At 39.1% G+C, this 16,152-nt stretch overlaps 1 protein-coding gene across 1 annotated transcript; it reads left to right on the top strand.

Moving 5' to 3' along the window:
- The first annotated feature begins 5 nt into the window (after positions 1-5).
- Positions 6-13,690, top strand: TFB2M (transcription factor B2, mitochondrial). Its single transcript, XM_060243819.1, has 8 exons — positions 6-441; positions 3,541-3,629; positions 3,839-3,992; positions 5,045-5,193; positions 7,766-7,855; positions 10,233-10,295; positions 11,069-11,220; positions 12,446-13,690. Exons 1-8 carry the CDS (start codon positions 99-101, stop codon positions 12,630-12,632), a joined length of 1,227 nt encoding a protein of 408 aa, XP_060099802.1. The 5' UTR covers positions 6-98; the 3' UTR covers positions 12,633-13,690.
- Positions 13,691-16,152: the final 2,462 nt, after the last annotated feature.

Here is a 16,152-nt window from a genome sequence, read left to right as displayed (position 1 = left end):
ATGCTGAAGTCCTCTCACTAAAATACTCCGGGTGGGTGCTGCCATCAAGGTCACCGTCCTACATGCACGTGTAGGGACCAGCGTGCGCTACTAGAAGGATGCTGAGTACAATGGCGGGAATGGTAGTAACCGCGCCTGGGCTATCAGTGAGGCCCGTGGTGTGGGCGGCAGCCTTTTCGTCCGTCTCGTGGCGCGCGGCGCAAGGCCTGGCGGGGCAAAGCGAGAGGCGTCGTTGCGCGGCAGAAGCTGGCTTTCCTCTGCGAGTCCCGGGGAAGGATGAAGCAGCCCGGGCAATCCTGGAAAAGTCTCGGGCACCACCCCCAGTGCGAAGGTTCATCGCCTGCCGCGACCTGGCGCGTACTCTGGTCTCTCGACTGGGTAACAGCTCAGACCTGGAGCCCACCGGCAGGCGGCCGGCAGTTGTGGTGGAATGCGATCCAGGTGAGGAAGTCGCTTCTTCCCTCGGCTTTAATGCTGGGCTGCTATCGCTTGATGCTGGCGTTGAGGGGGCTGGGGCAAACAGACATTATGTTCAGGGGAGTAATGAATGTTTGCGAAAGTAGCTGTTCCTTATTATTTGCTTAATATGTTTTATTCCACTTTTCCACCCAATCAGGGTTCTCAAGGCAGCGAAAAATTTAAAAAGAACACTGGAAACAAGCTTCTGAAACGATACACTTCTATGCAGCAGTTAAAAGCACAGACTGGAAAGGAGGGCTAGTGCCGGTTGTTACAAAAGTGCCGGTTGTTACAAAAAGGTCTTCACGTGCAACTGGAAGATAGCTATAGTGGTTAGCGTTGCTGAGCTTTGGGTAGTGCTCTACAACATTCACACTTTTTGGTAAAGGAAATTTTGTAAACTGAAGAAATTTTATAGACTAAATCAATCCATAATCGGTTTACATTTGAAGGTTGTTTATGTGAGGGGTTCCTAGTGTGGTATTCATGGATTCTGTGGCACTTACCATGTTTTTAGAGAGTGGGTGGGTTTTTTTAATGCATATGGACTTATGTAAAGTTCTTTACCTGTGCAGATAGCTGAATGATATTCTAAAATCACAGCCAGACTTCTAGCTAAACATAACTGGGTTGTATGGCTAAAATGCTTAATTCACTTAACTGGAACAGTAAAGTTTCCTAACAAAACAAAATAACACATTGGGGTTGGGACTGAAGAACTGGGAGGGAAAAACAGCACAAGGAAATGTAACTGTAACTTGCTGTTTAAGGCAGCAAGACCAGCAATGTAGAATTTATCCCTAAAAGACACTACCTCCAGAGCTGACCCAGCTTTGCTTCTTCTTCAAGAATGCTCTCCAGAACATTTCTGGTTATCTTCCTTGGTAACAGAAATTAGTGAATTTAAATAAAGCAGACAAATACATGTGAACGTGCAAACCATAATAGATTTCAAGCAGATGAAAATTCTGGTTCCAAACTTCTTGAATCTATCCTAGAAAAGCAAAAGGGGAATTCATGATATGTTGAAGGCTGCAGTTCTGTGCATTTATTCAGATATGTCCCAGTAAACTGACTGGGATTTATTTTTAATCAGATATGCATATGGTCAGACATTACCAAAACTCCCTTGACAGTGATGTTGGAAAAGCTTGTTATAAGGAAATTAGTAGCAAATATAATTTAATTAAAAAGTTAGTAGTAAGTATAATTTAATTTAAAAACCCTTTCTAGATAATTCTAGAAAATTGGGTGCTTTTTGTAGCAGTGCTTTGCTATCTTTTCACTCTCTCTTGTCCTGCCTGAGAAAATACTTTCATGAAAGGTGTCTGCAAAAAGAAAAGCCAGTGTTATTTTTGAGGCAGGAGGGGCCAAAAATGAAAGAAAAATATCCCTGCTTAAAGGTACAGTGAAGTAAATTCATTTGCCTCAATAGGCAGTATTTATTTATTTAGATTATTTTATGCTGTCTCTCCAGGAGTCTGCCCAGGGTGATTTATAAAGTAAAAATAATAAAACTAAACATCAAAATATATTAAAATCCAGCATTAAAAATTCAACTCACCATTAAAACTTAGGCCGTAAGAACAGACCACTGACAGCTTAAAACAATAATTCCCAGGCTGAAATAGTATTAAATATAAACTACTTAATTAAAAACCTGGGTGAACAGAAATATTTTGGCTTGGTGCCTTAAAGAAAATGGTGGAGCCACTATGTGAGCCTCAAGCGGAAGGGCACTCTATAAATGAGATGCCACTACTGAGCTACGTCTGTGGTTACACCTGCTTCATTTCTTTTCCTTTTAAAAAAACCTTCATTTTTGTTTGCTTAACAAATATATAACAATACAACAATTAATATCCCACTGGGGAAGAAAACATAGTAACATTGACCCAGTTGTTCAAGATGCATTAGAACTCACATATTAAATATCACAATAGAGCTGTTACTTAATGTTACCACTTTGCTACTAGTAGGAAAAAGTAATATATTTGTTTGGAATTGTACATTGCATATCTTTGTTATTGTTTACAAAGTCAAAAAAGGAAAGCCATTTTTCTAAGAAATTATTTTTCTTTGTAGACCTGCTTCATTTCTGAAGGCAGGGGCATTGAAAAGCAGGGCTTGTGGGCAAATCTTGACAGGCTAGACAATAAAGTGGGGGGAGGGATACATTACTTCTGGTACCCTGGCCCCAAGCCATTTCGGGCTTTAATGGTAAGCAGCATTGTGAATTGTGCCCAGGAAAATAACCAAGATGAAAAATGTCTTGGCCCACTAGCAACTTGAGTGATTTTGTGGAACAACCTTTTTTGTTGCTTAAAATGGAAAAGCTGCTTGTGGAAACCTGGTTAATTAGCAAACTTAGACCTTTTTACAGTTTGATGGAGGAAAATCATGCTTTAAAAGCAAGATTACAGCCTGATTTACATGTTTGTTTACTCAGACTCTCATTCAGTTGAATTTTAGAAGCTGAATGCCTTCTGCTGATAGATACAGATCTTTTTTCTTGTCCATGTACTCCAAGTGGCCCCATCTGACCCCAGGAAAGTTGATTTCCATGATTGTGGGAACTGCATGGTCTAAGTACCACTTGGGTTTGGAGGGTGCAATAAGAAAGAAGCAAAGTCACTCTCCCATCAGCAGATAGTGAAGTGAGAGTTTGCTTCCTTCTCTTTCCGACTGTAATCCAACCACATAAGTCCATCAACTCATTAATCAATTTCCCTGGAATTGGAAGGGACAGCTGGCATTAGGGAAACAAGAGATAGAGCTGCAGTCAATGTGTTGTCAATGCCATTGTGTTGGATTTGGCTTGCTTCTGGGGATGTAGGCTTTCAGGAAATATAAGAAAAATACAAAGATGTGGAATTTCTGAAATCTAATTGAATTTAATGTAATTTGCTTGTATTTGCATGTTTGTACTGAGGTATGAAGTCCAGTAATGGAGGCCCATGAACAGTTTTGCATGTTTACATATTACTTTTGATAAGTTATGGGCTACTTAATATCTTTTAAAAACTATATGAAGTAAAACTGTATGAAACTCAGAGTAAAGTATTAAACACATTTTTTTAGGTCCTGGAATTTTGACCCGGACTCTACTTAATGCTGGTTCCCGAGTGATAGCACTAGAGAGCAATAATGCTTTTCTTCCTGATCTGGAGGTACTTTTTAATTATTTACAAGAGCAATGAAACTCATGAGCATTTGTAGTTAAATGTAAGGTTCCAGCATCTGCTTAAAGTATCTTCATAGAAAGGCTGGAAAGATTGATCTATAGAGATGTTTTTGGTTCAAATAAATATTAGATTGACTAATGGTTGGTGTAATGTAGTCCAGATGTTTATATAGCTTCCTTATTGTTCACTTTTAGTCTCTACAGAAGAAATTAGATGGACAGCTGGAAGTGGTGCATTGTGATTTCTTCAGACTGGACCCTATTGGTTTGGGAACATTGAGACCTCCTATTATGTATTCTGAGAAACTTTTTGAGAATTTGGGTATCCTCCCTGTTCCTTGGACAGCAGGTAATTCATATATGAAGGAAGGCAATGGCAAACCACCTCTGTTCATCTCTTGCTTGGAATGCCCCCATGGATGGGATCATCATGACTTGGTTGCAACTTGATAGACAAGTTGAGCGCAATTTTATTTTAATTGTTCTATTTGTATCAGATTGTTCTCCATCTGACTGACTCAAAACAAGTTTAATTCAGATGTGTATGGTTCTCAAACTGGGTCAGGATCCAAAAGCATGTAATGACTGTCTCATGGGCTGTGAGACTGGGAGGGAGGAGAGAGAAAAGGATGAGCTGAAAGAATAGACTATACAGTAAAATTAAGTTTTTCTTTGCTTAATATGTGAAATGATGTTGTGGTGACAGTGTCAGACAAGGTCTCAAGACTCAGCATCAGATCACCACTGCCATGGAAGCTTGCTGGGTGATATTGGGTTAATCACATGCTCTCAGCCTAGTCTACCTCATAGAGTTGTTGTGAGAATAAAATGAAAAAGGGGAGAATATTGTAAGTAGTGGCTTGAGCACATTGTTGAGAGAAGTAAAATTCTTGTGTTTTGCACTGGGAAGGGGGAAAGTATTTTGAAATTACTTTGCGGGTGGCTCCCAAACACTCTTGTAAGTTTTGAAGTGGTTCTCTGTTTTTAAAAGTCTGAGAACCTCTCCATTAGAACAGTAAAACAATAAAACAGTTAAAGCATCCTTTCAGTTCACCAAAAGCCCTTTGGAAAAAGACTGTCTTCATGGATCTTCCAGAAACCTTAATGGAATTAAACTTGCCTCCTAGGGATAAAGCTCCATAAGTGTGGGGAAGGACCTGACCCATGTTGCTGCCAACATAATTCTGATGGTTGTAGTGCACAGAACAGATTTCTGATGGAGGATCTAAGTGGCAAGAAGCTAGAGGTGTATTCTGAAGTTATCTTAGAAAAGATGCAGATTCTGTTATCTCTTGCTTTAAAACTAAATGCAATACCAAGGTCATTTACAAAATTAGGATTGCTGAGGTAATACAGGGCGTGTAGTAATTTTTAAAATCTTTTTGTGCATTTTCTGAACAGATACTCCTCTAAAAGTGGTTGGAATTGTCCCACAGAAAAGGGAAAGGAACCTACTTTGGAAGCTTGTTTATGCCTTATATGAATGTAGTTCTGTATATAAATACGGAAGAATAGAATTGAACCTGTTTGTCAGTGAAAAAGAGTACAAGGTAACTTATGTACAAAAGTTTCTGAATCGGATATTGAACTCATTTGTTGTGATGGCTAGATCTGACATAAGTGGGACTTTGTTGAGCCGGGCCATGAGTGTCATAAAATGTAATGCCAGGTAGTGGAGATATAAACTTTAAAAAGGATACAAACACAATTAAAGGTATAATTTTTAAAATTAAAATACAAACATGCTTAAATCAGTAACACTCTTATGACACTTTTGTTTATTTTTAACCGTCTTTGATAACTGACACCTTCCAAACCCCTGCCCTTAAAAGGTGCCTGCAGGAATAATGGAATTTGACAATGCAATTTTAAAAATAAAACATCAAGAAAAAGCACAACGATCATAGCAAAAACTAAAAATATAAACTCAAAATATAAAATGCTTTGAGCCCTGGAAAACATGGCTGGGCATTGCAAGCTTCTTTCCCTCCAGGTCTACTCAGAGTGGCAGTAGCTTTCCAGGATCTCAGGTTTTTTGAGGTAAGAGCCCTGTGGCGCAGAGTGTTAAAGCTTCAGTACTGCAGTCCTAAACTCTGCTCACGACCTGAGTTCAATCCCCGGCGGAAACTGGGTTTTCAGGTAGCCGGCTCCAGGTTGACTCAGCCTTCTATCCTTCCGAGGTCGGTAAAATAAGTACCCAGCTTGCTGGGGGGAAAGTGTAGATGACTGGGGAAGGCAATGGCAAACCACCCCATAAAAAGTTTGCTGTGAAAATGTTGTGAAAGCAATGTCACCCCAGAGTTGGAAACGACTGGTGCTTGCACAGGGGACCTTTCCTTTCCTTGAGGTAATGCTTTTTGTAGTCCTCATCAGAACTTGTTCTGCATTGGAGCCCCACATTAGGAGGGTGTTTGTGTTAAAACTAATATTTCTCTATAAAACTGGATTTCCTTGAGTTTGTAGAATTCTATATTTTAACCATGGTCAGTCCCAAACCTTCCCCCTGCCCTTAAAAGATGCCTGTCTAAAATGAAGATATGGGGATTCGATTAACAGTGGGAAAGGCTTGGAGTCCCATTGGAGATAATGGGAACCAGGAATGCCAATTGACTTGCCTGAGCTTCATTGCAATACATTGCAGCACAAAAAAAGTGGCAAAGAATATGTGGAATAGATTTTCCATTAAGGTCTCTGGGCCCAGATAGATACTCTGGGACTGGAATGATAGCCCTCAGAGTGGAATTCCATTACCAGAAAACCGAGCAAGCTGTGAATTTGAGCAGCCCCACCCTCTGCTGCATTAGCTCCGCTGCAGCTTGAGCTCAGAAGGGTGAGGACCGGCAGGGGAGGAGGGGAGAAGAGAGTTGCAGGCTGGATTAAAACCCTGGGTGGGCTGGTTCTGGCCTTGTAAGCCATAGGTTTGACACCCCTGTTCTAAATAGAAGTACAGTAGTTAACCTATTACTGAATGTTATTTTTAATATGGTATTCAATTTTAAAATGATCAGCAACCAGCACAAATTAAAAAAGTAAACATAAATTAAAATGACTTAAAGTATTCAAGTGTCACTTAAAATGACAATATAAACCATTTGAAATAACATTTTGCTTTAATACATAAAATATCTTTGCAAATTTTACAAGCAGCTGAAAAAAACCTGGAATCTGTGGGTTGACACCCATGAGAAACTTCCTGGTAAGCTCAGAATTAGAAGGACCCAGGAGTCTACAAATTAGGGGGATAATAAATGTAACACATATCTCCTGGTAAAATTGACATGACAGCAGAACATGTTCAACAGTACCGATGCCTCAAGAGCAGACCCTCTCAGGCATTGGGGATCTATAGTATGGTAGTTATTTTTTAGGCATAGCTTTAATTTTGAAGTCAGATATGTGTTGATTTCTGTAAATAAATCATTGTATCAACTGTTATCAATAGGCAGCCTTTTGATATATTCTTCGGAGTGTGGGAAAACAGTTTAAAGATTACTGCAACTTATACCTTTACCTTTCAGAAGTCAGTTTGCAAGGGAAACTGTTGTGCGTCTGGGAGCCTTATTCTAGATAGGATGGATGTGGGGGTGTATACATGTGTGGTGGGGAGAAAGATTATAATCAAATGGATTTGTATGAAGTCTCTTCAGCCAGTTTTCTTAACTACTATTCTGACTGTTATATTGCTTGCTTTATACCACAGTATCTCATATAGTAAGGTATAGAAAGATCCTGCCTAGAAATTGTGGACTATAGTATCTTTTATTTGAAGAGCTTTCTTTTATTGTGCAGATTAACAAAGTGTAAATGTTTAAAAATTGCAGCTTTGTAACAATAAACTGCTTCTGTAAGAAAATGAACCTTAATAGAGAAATACTAGAATTGAATTGGAAAGAGTAAGTTTATGCCAGTAGGTGTATTTCTGTGGTAGTCAATAGGGCATTTCTGTATTTCTTTTAGTATAGCTCCTGATAAGGCAGTCTAAAGTATGAATTTGTAACTTTCTGCCTTAATCAAGCTTTTGTGTTTCTTTTCATGATAAAAATCTGTTAATGTAGGTAACTGTTTCTTTGTTCAGACAAATGTGTTCATGTTGTATAAACTGCAGCTGTTGCTTTTTGTCAGACTCTTGTTGCAAAGCCTGGAGATTCAAGAATTTATCAACCTCTAAGTGTACTTTGGCAAACAGCCTGTGATGTTCAGCTTCTGCACATGGTAAATATTTATTATAAATCCAATTTGTAATAGAAATGTATGGTCCTGCATTAAATGATTTGGTAATTTGCTGTTAAACACATCAGTGTCCAAAAAACCTCCACCTTGCTGGGTGTGGACCCCACCCCGAGTTTTAAGAGTGTTTTTTCTTTCTCTAAAAGTGGCAGGGTGTCAGTTAAATTGCCTGCTAGATTACATCTATATATATGCTAATGGCCTTGGTAGGAAAACCAACTAAGGAATTGGATGCTAGGAAGTCTCCAGGTGATTCCTGGATACTTCCAGAAGGGATTCTGATAAGGAAATCCCAGAATGCCTTCTAGGAGGGGTCCAGGATGCTCCTGTGACATGGGCAGGCCAGGTCAAGGCAGTGGAGGGAGTGATGTAAAGCGGGTGGAGACAGGGGGTTAAGAAAACTTCCTTGTAAGGGGAAGTTGGTCTCTCTTCCTTGGAATGCTACTCTGGGGACAACTTTGAGCTCTGGTATGCAAGCAGGCAGCCATCTTTTTCTGATCATGTTGTCTCCCAGATAATAGGATGTAACTTTTAAAGTCTATTAGTGCTTGTCCTATTTTAAAATCATTTAGGGTATGTCTAGAACAGGGAAAGGAGCTTGCATTTATGACCAGTTTTCCTTTGAAATTTGTTTGCTGATATAGTGTTGTGCTTAAGTATGCTTCTAGATATTTTCTTTTCAATAAGTCTTTTTTAATTTGGTGGTTGGCTCTCAGTCTCTGTGCTGCCTAGATCCCTTACCATCTTCAGGCTAGTGCAAGAGGGGCCCTTGAGTTTGGAGGAAAGCAATCTGTGTGCATGTGGCTCTTTCTTCATGGGAGTCCCAAAACTGTAATTGGTTCCTATAGTAACCAGGCTCTGAGTAATGGAGGACATGGAGGGGCTTCAGGTTGAGAAGGGAAGCTAGGAGCCCTGTCCCTCCAAGCAGGACCCCCCCCCCCAAAAAAGGGCAGGTGGTGGCAGTGAGTTACCCTAGTGGAAGGAAGAAGCAACCCTCTCCAGGAGTTGGCAACAGCAAGGAGGGGTGGGCAGAGCGGGGTCTGTGAGTCAAAGCAGGCCTGTTCCATAACACTGATCAAAGGAAAGATGCATAGCCAGGAAATATATCTCTTGGGCCGTGCTCACATGGGTGAACACAAGAAGTTGGTGTATCTAAACCCTGCTTCACTTCCACACTATAGAAATACAAAGTGCTACCAAATGAGGAAGGATGTTAAGATAAGAAGAGACCTCTTAAATCTCCTGGAATGCTTTTAGGAGATTTAGAGATTTGTGCAGGTGGGGGTTGCATAGAATATTTTCGATCCCTTCCTTTTCAGTTTAACAAACATTTTACCATAATGAATTTACTGTTCTATCTTTTGTCTGGGAATCAAAAGTGAATCAGATTCTTAACTCCTTAGGCTAGGATCCAGAGAGCTTTATATAGTATTTTTGTGTTACTAGGACTTTTGTAATTCTTGAACCATTATAAAAAAGCCATAAATCAAACCTGTGTCAGCATTTGGTATGGTGCAACTGTACTGGCTGACTAATTGTTCATGAATAGAAGAAGTTTGCTTCATAGATGCTCATGAACCTCCCTGAATTTTTGAAATATGCCATTTTAGTTACTATTATTTTAGACTGTGTTTAAAATTTGATTGTTACAGTTTAATGCATCTGGAGTAGGAGTTTCTGAATTACCAGAATGTCAGAGGATATTGTTCACTTGCACGCTGGTCTTTAACGTGTTGATTCCAAAGTCAGTCCTACTGAATTCAATGGGACGCCAGTTCAGTTATCATGCTTAAAATTGCAACCTTATATCCAAGTAAACATCAGGCTAAGTGATTGAGGTTCTTTGTATTTCAAAATTTTAAAATGTCAACTGTAATTTGTGTGTTTAGAATCTTTGATTTTTAGGATTTAAATAGTGTCTGTTTAGTAAATTAATATAGACAATTGTTACATAGGATTTGGTCAAGATTGACTGCATAGTTGGTTTTGGTCTAAAATGTTTTAACTCAACATATGATACAGCAACCTTGCAGAAAGTCTAAATTGTAATGAGGCTAATGTTGGTTCCTTAATGTTTTTTTTAATAAGGGGTCCTAAATTTTGTTTATACTAACCTTTTTGGTTGCTCTTGATTCTAAATTGGTCAGTGCCTAGTTGGGAGGCTACTTGAACATATGTATGCTGTCTTGAGTTCCAGGAAAGGATCATAAATGAGGGGGGGGGGGGTTAACAGAAAGTAGAGCAAATTGTGAGTTTCAGTTGTCTCCCCTCCTCATGTCCCATGATCAAGAATTCAGCCATGTTGATGGTCTCATTTTTAAAAAATAATCACATTCTGATTTTTGGTCTATCTTCCTTCTAGGAGCCTTGGTCTTCGTTTTTAACTAATTCAAGAAATGGGGGACTCTCCATACCAAAGAGTGTGGTAAGCCTACCCCTCCTGAATTCTGATGTGAATGCCTAAATTAGTACCTAAGTTCAATGTCTGAGACTAGTAGTACCTAGATTCAATAGTTCATAAGGAACACTCATAAAAACAAAGGCATGAATCCAGCTTAAGGAGTGTTCCTCCAGCTGAAGTGGTAGAATAAGGTTTGGATTGTTATAGTTGAGGGAGGTATGCTGAATCACAAAACACTTCATTGGCACTGCTGGAAATACACAGATGTGTCATTTTGGGCTGACAAGTGAAGTGTTAAAGCAGCCCCTTCAAAGAATACTAGCATTTACAGACTGAGTGATCTGTCACATCACATTTGGTTTAACTAGGTAGTAGGAGGCAGTGGACCAAAATGTGAACTTAAAAACACTAATTTAATGAGAAGAATGGAGTCTCATTGGACAGTGCACCAACTAAAGATACTGATATTGTGGTAGACAGAATGTCTTTTGTATGTAAATAAATCCATGCTGTGGTACTTCTTGTTGCTGTAGTTACACAGATACCTCATGACAAAGTGTAATATTCATAGTCCAAAAGAATCCAAACATACCAGACCTATCTATACATCAGAGAATAAAATGTTTTGCCAGTAAAGTAATTCTGTATACTGTGTTCAGATTCCTGACGGACTTTTCAACTTGGAAGGTAATTATCTTTTTTCTCAGTTTTACAGGTTCAACTTCTGGACAGGAATTGTAGCTGAAATATGTACAAAATGCAATTTTAATAACATACTCTTTTTGTTTTACACACAGCTGCTGCAGAATGACCACTTATGCTTAGTACGAATGACACCTCGGAAGAATTTATTTACAGAAAGCTTGACGGCCGCTAATTCACGCATATTTATTCTGATGGTAAAACAGTGTCTTGCTAAATGCAGAACAAAATTAGTAGACAAATTAAAGTAAGTAAAAGTCAGATCCATGAGTTGACAAAAATGGTAGAGAATTTAGTAGAATGTGGCAGTTGTGTAAATGTGCAAAATGTAAAGTATATAAACATATTCTTTCATGTATAGTGTTGGCAGTGTAGTTACAGTTAAGTAGATCAAGAAGCTGTGTGGCTGAGTATTTGAGTGCAGTGGTTGGGATTCAGGAACTTCTATAGGCACATCCAAAGGCATGGGCGTCCACAGTAAGAGTTTTGATTTTGCTTTCTTAGAACATCATACCATATACCATAAAAATTGATTTCATCCTCTGTTTCAAAAATAGGTAGCAGTGTGAAACACACATCTACCACCACTTTTTGACTCATGTAACTAATTGTGCAGTTCTTTCCTTCCAGAGCAAGGATATTTAGTGGGATTTTAAAAAAAATTGTTCAATAACTGCCTTATAAAAAGCTACTTGGGAAACTCCTTTCATTTCCAGCTCAGAAGCATAGGAGGTTACTGCTTCAGAAGCATAAATGTGTCTTCAAAAGCATTCTATAAACTTGCTGCCGTGCATTGAAATTAGTGAAAGAATTATAATGTAGTGGTTTTTCAGACAATTTCAAGTGAAGCGGTATTGTAGAATTAACAGTAATGATTATGTTTTTTGTAATCAAAATGGAAGATAGTGACTTGAGAGGAAAAAAACAATCAGATTCTTGTTTAACACTTTTTGGTTTGGGTATGGAATGTGACATTTACCTGGGGCTAGCCAGGAAGACGAACAATAGAAAGCAACTTAGCTTCCTTAGCATAATAGAGTATGTATTTTCCCACCCTGCTCATCTGCTCTGCTTCTGAAATTTGTAGTGCACCTTAACCTCTGTATAGGGTATATGAAAGTACAAATTGTGCATTCAGTTTATCTGGTTTCATTTGGGAACTTGGGGATTTTATGTGCGTTCTCGATTTGTGTGGAGCTGAGGGGACATGTTGGATGTTTGCTTAATCACCCCACATAAGGAAAGAGGCGCTCTGTATCATCTGGCCTATTGACTTTGTTTCAGTGGGGGGAGGAAAATACCATAGATATTTTGGTTTTTCTGAATTTTCTGGTAGCTGTTTTCTTTGCTTGCACTAAGATTATATACAATGGTGGTTTTAACAGCGCTGAATGTTCTCTGAGTAGTAGCATTAATTATTCTTGATTATTCAAGTGTAACAGATTTCTCTCCCCTCCCCCAATGTCTTTCAGTTTATGGAGTTCTGAGAGTGGGAAGAATCTGTTGAGACAGATAGAGATACCAGAAGACGTTACAACAGGCAGTTTATATCCAGAAGAGTACAAATGTCTTTTTGAAGCTATGGAACAATCTAATGAATTTGACCAAAGCTGGCTTTATGATGATGCCTTAGAAGATAACAGTGCCATAAATTTTTAAAACAAAGCTTGGATACTTTGGAAAGAATCTTTGTAACTTTCAAGATGATGCAAAGGAAAAAAAATTCAAAGTTCTTTAACAATGAAGATGACTTCTGTGCAGAGTAACACCTCTTGGAAAACAGAGGCCCTTCAGATGCAAGCAAGGGCAGTATGTTTGATACTGTTTAATTTGAAGTTGGACATTTTCTGTGATATGAGAAAATCCTTGGTTGTCAGAAGGCCTGTTACAGGGGGAAGGACTCTTGTTTTAGCCTTTGAGGTTATATGATCTGCAGTTGGAGAACAGGTTAAATACGGGCAAGCCCTACAATTTCTCTCTAACTGTAAGAATGTTAGGTGCTCTGTGGGCTTCCTGTGTGCAACCCCCGTTTTAAAAGGTGCAGCCAAAATAACATTGAACAAAAAGAGCAAGGCACAGTAGAGACCAACTGTGCATTTCCAGTTTAAAGATTCCCCCCTCCCTCCAGTGCGTGTGTTATACTAGAAATTGTAGCAGGTTTGTGAACCCTCCGGCCCTTTTTGAAAGAAAAATGGATTGTAACTTACAGAAATGGATTGAATTCACCAATGACAGCTTTTTTTTTGTTCCCCATTCCCACTTCTGCCCTGTATCCCCTTGAAAAGCCATTCCAAAGGTTTGTGAGTCCATAGAGTATGGTGTGGGAGGCAGCAAAGAAAGTGTGAGTATATGAGGCATGCAAGGGTTGGGAGAGTGTGACTTTTGCTGGTTCCCCCCTCCCCCCAATTTCTGGCTACTGCCCCCTGTTCTATATCCCTAGTTTCTGAGGCTCCTTCAATACTCAGGAATGTACAACGAGTTTTCAGGACGTACAAGGACTGAGGGAAGCGGTGACAGTCCCTTCTACAAAGTCACAACTGTTTATAGTTCTATAGGTTCCAACACCATTGAACAGATAGTGATGATAGTGTTCTTTGAGCATGGTTTGAACTACATGTTAGTTGTAACAACATTGTCTCCAAACCTCTTTCTAATTAATTTCCTTTTGTGTAAATATCCATCTTAACTTTTTAAATTAAACATAGCCATGCAATGAATTCTCTGTCACATTTATGACAATCTGTGTTTCACCTAGCATCTGTATTGCCTGAAAAGAGTAGATGGAAAAAAAATCTATCTCCTTACCCATATTAACCATTTGGATTCTAATAAGGCACACCACCTGTTACAGCCACATACAAGAATGAGGAAAAGAATGGTAGTATGTACAAATGGCCATCAAAATATGTTAAGGAGTAAATTGAACTGATGCCCTACAGGTCAAGGCAGTTCAAATAATTGACTTTGGGGGTGATTTAATTTAAAAGCAACCCATCTAGACTATCTTCCATAACCAGTTTATTGTAGGAGCAAGGTCCAAAAAGATAAATTCTGTTCATTAACATTTGTAAAGTACATATTTTCCTTTAGTAGGAGCATACTTTAAAGAACAAATTATGATTAGTGACTAGAATTAAATATTGAATCACTCAACTTTGACTGATAGTGACAATTGTGGGTAGTAACATAACACCTCACAGATAGATCCAAGTGGGCAGCCTTGTTGATCTGAAGCAATAGAACAAAGTAGGAGTCTAGTAGCACTTTTAAGACCAACAAAGTTTTATTCAGAATGTTAGTTTTCATGTGCTAAAAGCACACTTCATCAGACAATGAAATGGGGTATGGTGAGCAGTGCTACATATACCTTGTGTGTAGTGGTTAAGCATGCAAAAAAGTTTAAAGTTAGAATCCAATAGCAAGATAGTTTAATTAACAAATTGAAAGAATAACAAGACAGACCCCCCCCCGAAAGACAGTAACAGAACATCACTAGTGGTCACGCACAACTCTCAACTGAAAACAGTTCAGCGTATCATCAATGACTTACAACTTCTGTTGGATAGTGACAGTACTGGGGGGCAAACCCTTTCTTGCCTACAGACAACATCCTAATCTCGAAACAACTCACAACAATGCAACGTCTCATTTGAGCATGGACACTGGTACCAGAGCTTGCAATTAACCCAAGTGCCAACTTTGCTGCCACATACACCCAGGCAACACAATCACTGGACCTATTTATTTATTTCTTCAGCTTATATCCTGCCCTCCCCGCTGAAGCAGGCTCATAGACCTAACAGCATTAGCTATACCATCTGAGGCTCATTCACTTGTTCACTTTTCAACATTATATATGCCATTAAATGCCAACAATGCCCTTCAGTTCTCTACACAGGATAAACCCTACGCTAAAGGATAAATGGACACAAATCTGAAATCAGAAATTACAAAAACTGAGAAACCTGCGGGAGAACACTTTAATCTTCCAGAACATTCAATAGGTGACCTCAAAGTAGCTGTTTTACTGCAAAGGAACTTCAAGAACATAAGAAGGAAATTCAAGAGGGAAATTGCTGAATTACAAAGTATTATGAAACTTGGAACACACACCTCCCTGGGACTGAACAGGGATATTGGTTTCTTATTACATATGCTATACCCATTCTCACCAAGTAGAGCCATACATCCACTTTATTCCAATGTATTTCTCTTAGAATAGTATATCTCATCACATGCTAAATGCTTCTGCTGTATTTTAATGTATTTTTTGTTTTGGCAAACTGGAATGATATTTATAATGCTATGCTACATGCTAAAAAGTATATTGGGTGGACAGAAACCTTTGAGAAAAAAGATGTTTTCCGTTTAACCCATGCTTGAGGAGAAACAGAGTAATTAACATTTACTGCCATTCTCACCATCATTCTCCAATTCCAACAAGTTTATTGCTTTTTGCTGTTTTCCCATGCAACTTATATTATCCAGACAAAGCTGTTAGTTTTTCAGTTAATTTCACTATCTTGCCATTGGATTCTAACTTTACCATATTTTACATGCTTAACCACTATTCACAACTATATGTAGCACTGTGGGGTCAGGGGATCCCCTGGTTTGGAGGTTCTTCGAACGCTTCAGGTTCTTCCAACGCTTTTAGCACATGAAACCTTACCTTCTGAATACTTTGTTCTATAACACCTCATAGTGGACTGAAGTTGAATGCAATTCTGAAGGCGTAAGGAAGTGTTTTAGATGTGGGGTCCTAGCTCAGAAGTGGCACTGACAATTTGTTTGTAGAAGCTCAGGTTCAATCCCAGACAAGGGTAGTTAAAAGGCTCTCAGCATGGTGTAGGAAATCCACTGTCAGATGGGGCGATACAGCCCTATGGGGTTGCCAAGTCCAATTCATGAAATATCTGGAGACTTTGGGAGTGGAGCCAGGAGCAAGGTTGTGACAAGCATAACTGAACTCCAAAAGGAGTTCTGGCCGTCACATTTAAAGGTACCGCACACCTTTTAAATGTCTTCTCTCCATTAGAAATAATGGATAGGGGTGCCTTCTTTTGGGGCTCATAGAATTGGACCTAGTCCAAACTTTTTGAAACTTGGAGGTCTTTTGAGGAGAGTCATTGGATACTATGCTGCAAATCTGGTGTCTCTACCTCAAAAAATGCCCCCC

This window comes from Heteronotia binoei, chromosome 1, assembly GCF_032191835.1.
Source record: "Heteronotia binoei isolate CCM8104 ecotype False Entrance Well chromosome 1, APGP_CSIRO_Hbin_v1, whole genome shotgun sequence".
Classification (NCBI taxonomy): Eukaryota; Metazoa; Chordata; class Lepidosauria; order Squamata; family Gekkonidae; genus Heteronotia; species Heteronotia binoei.
This window is presented reverse-complemented; position numbering and strand designations above follow the sequence as displayed.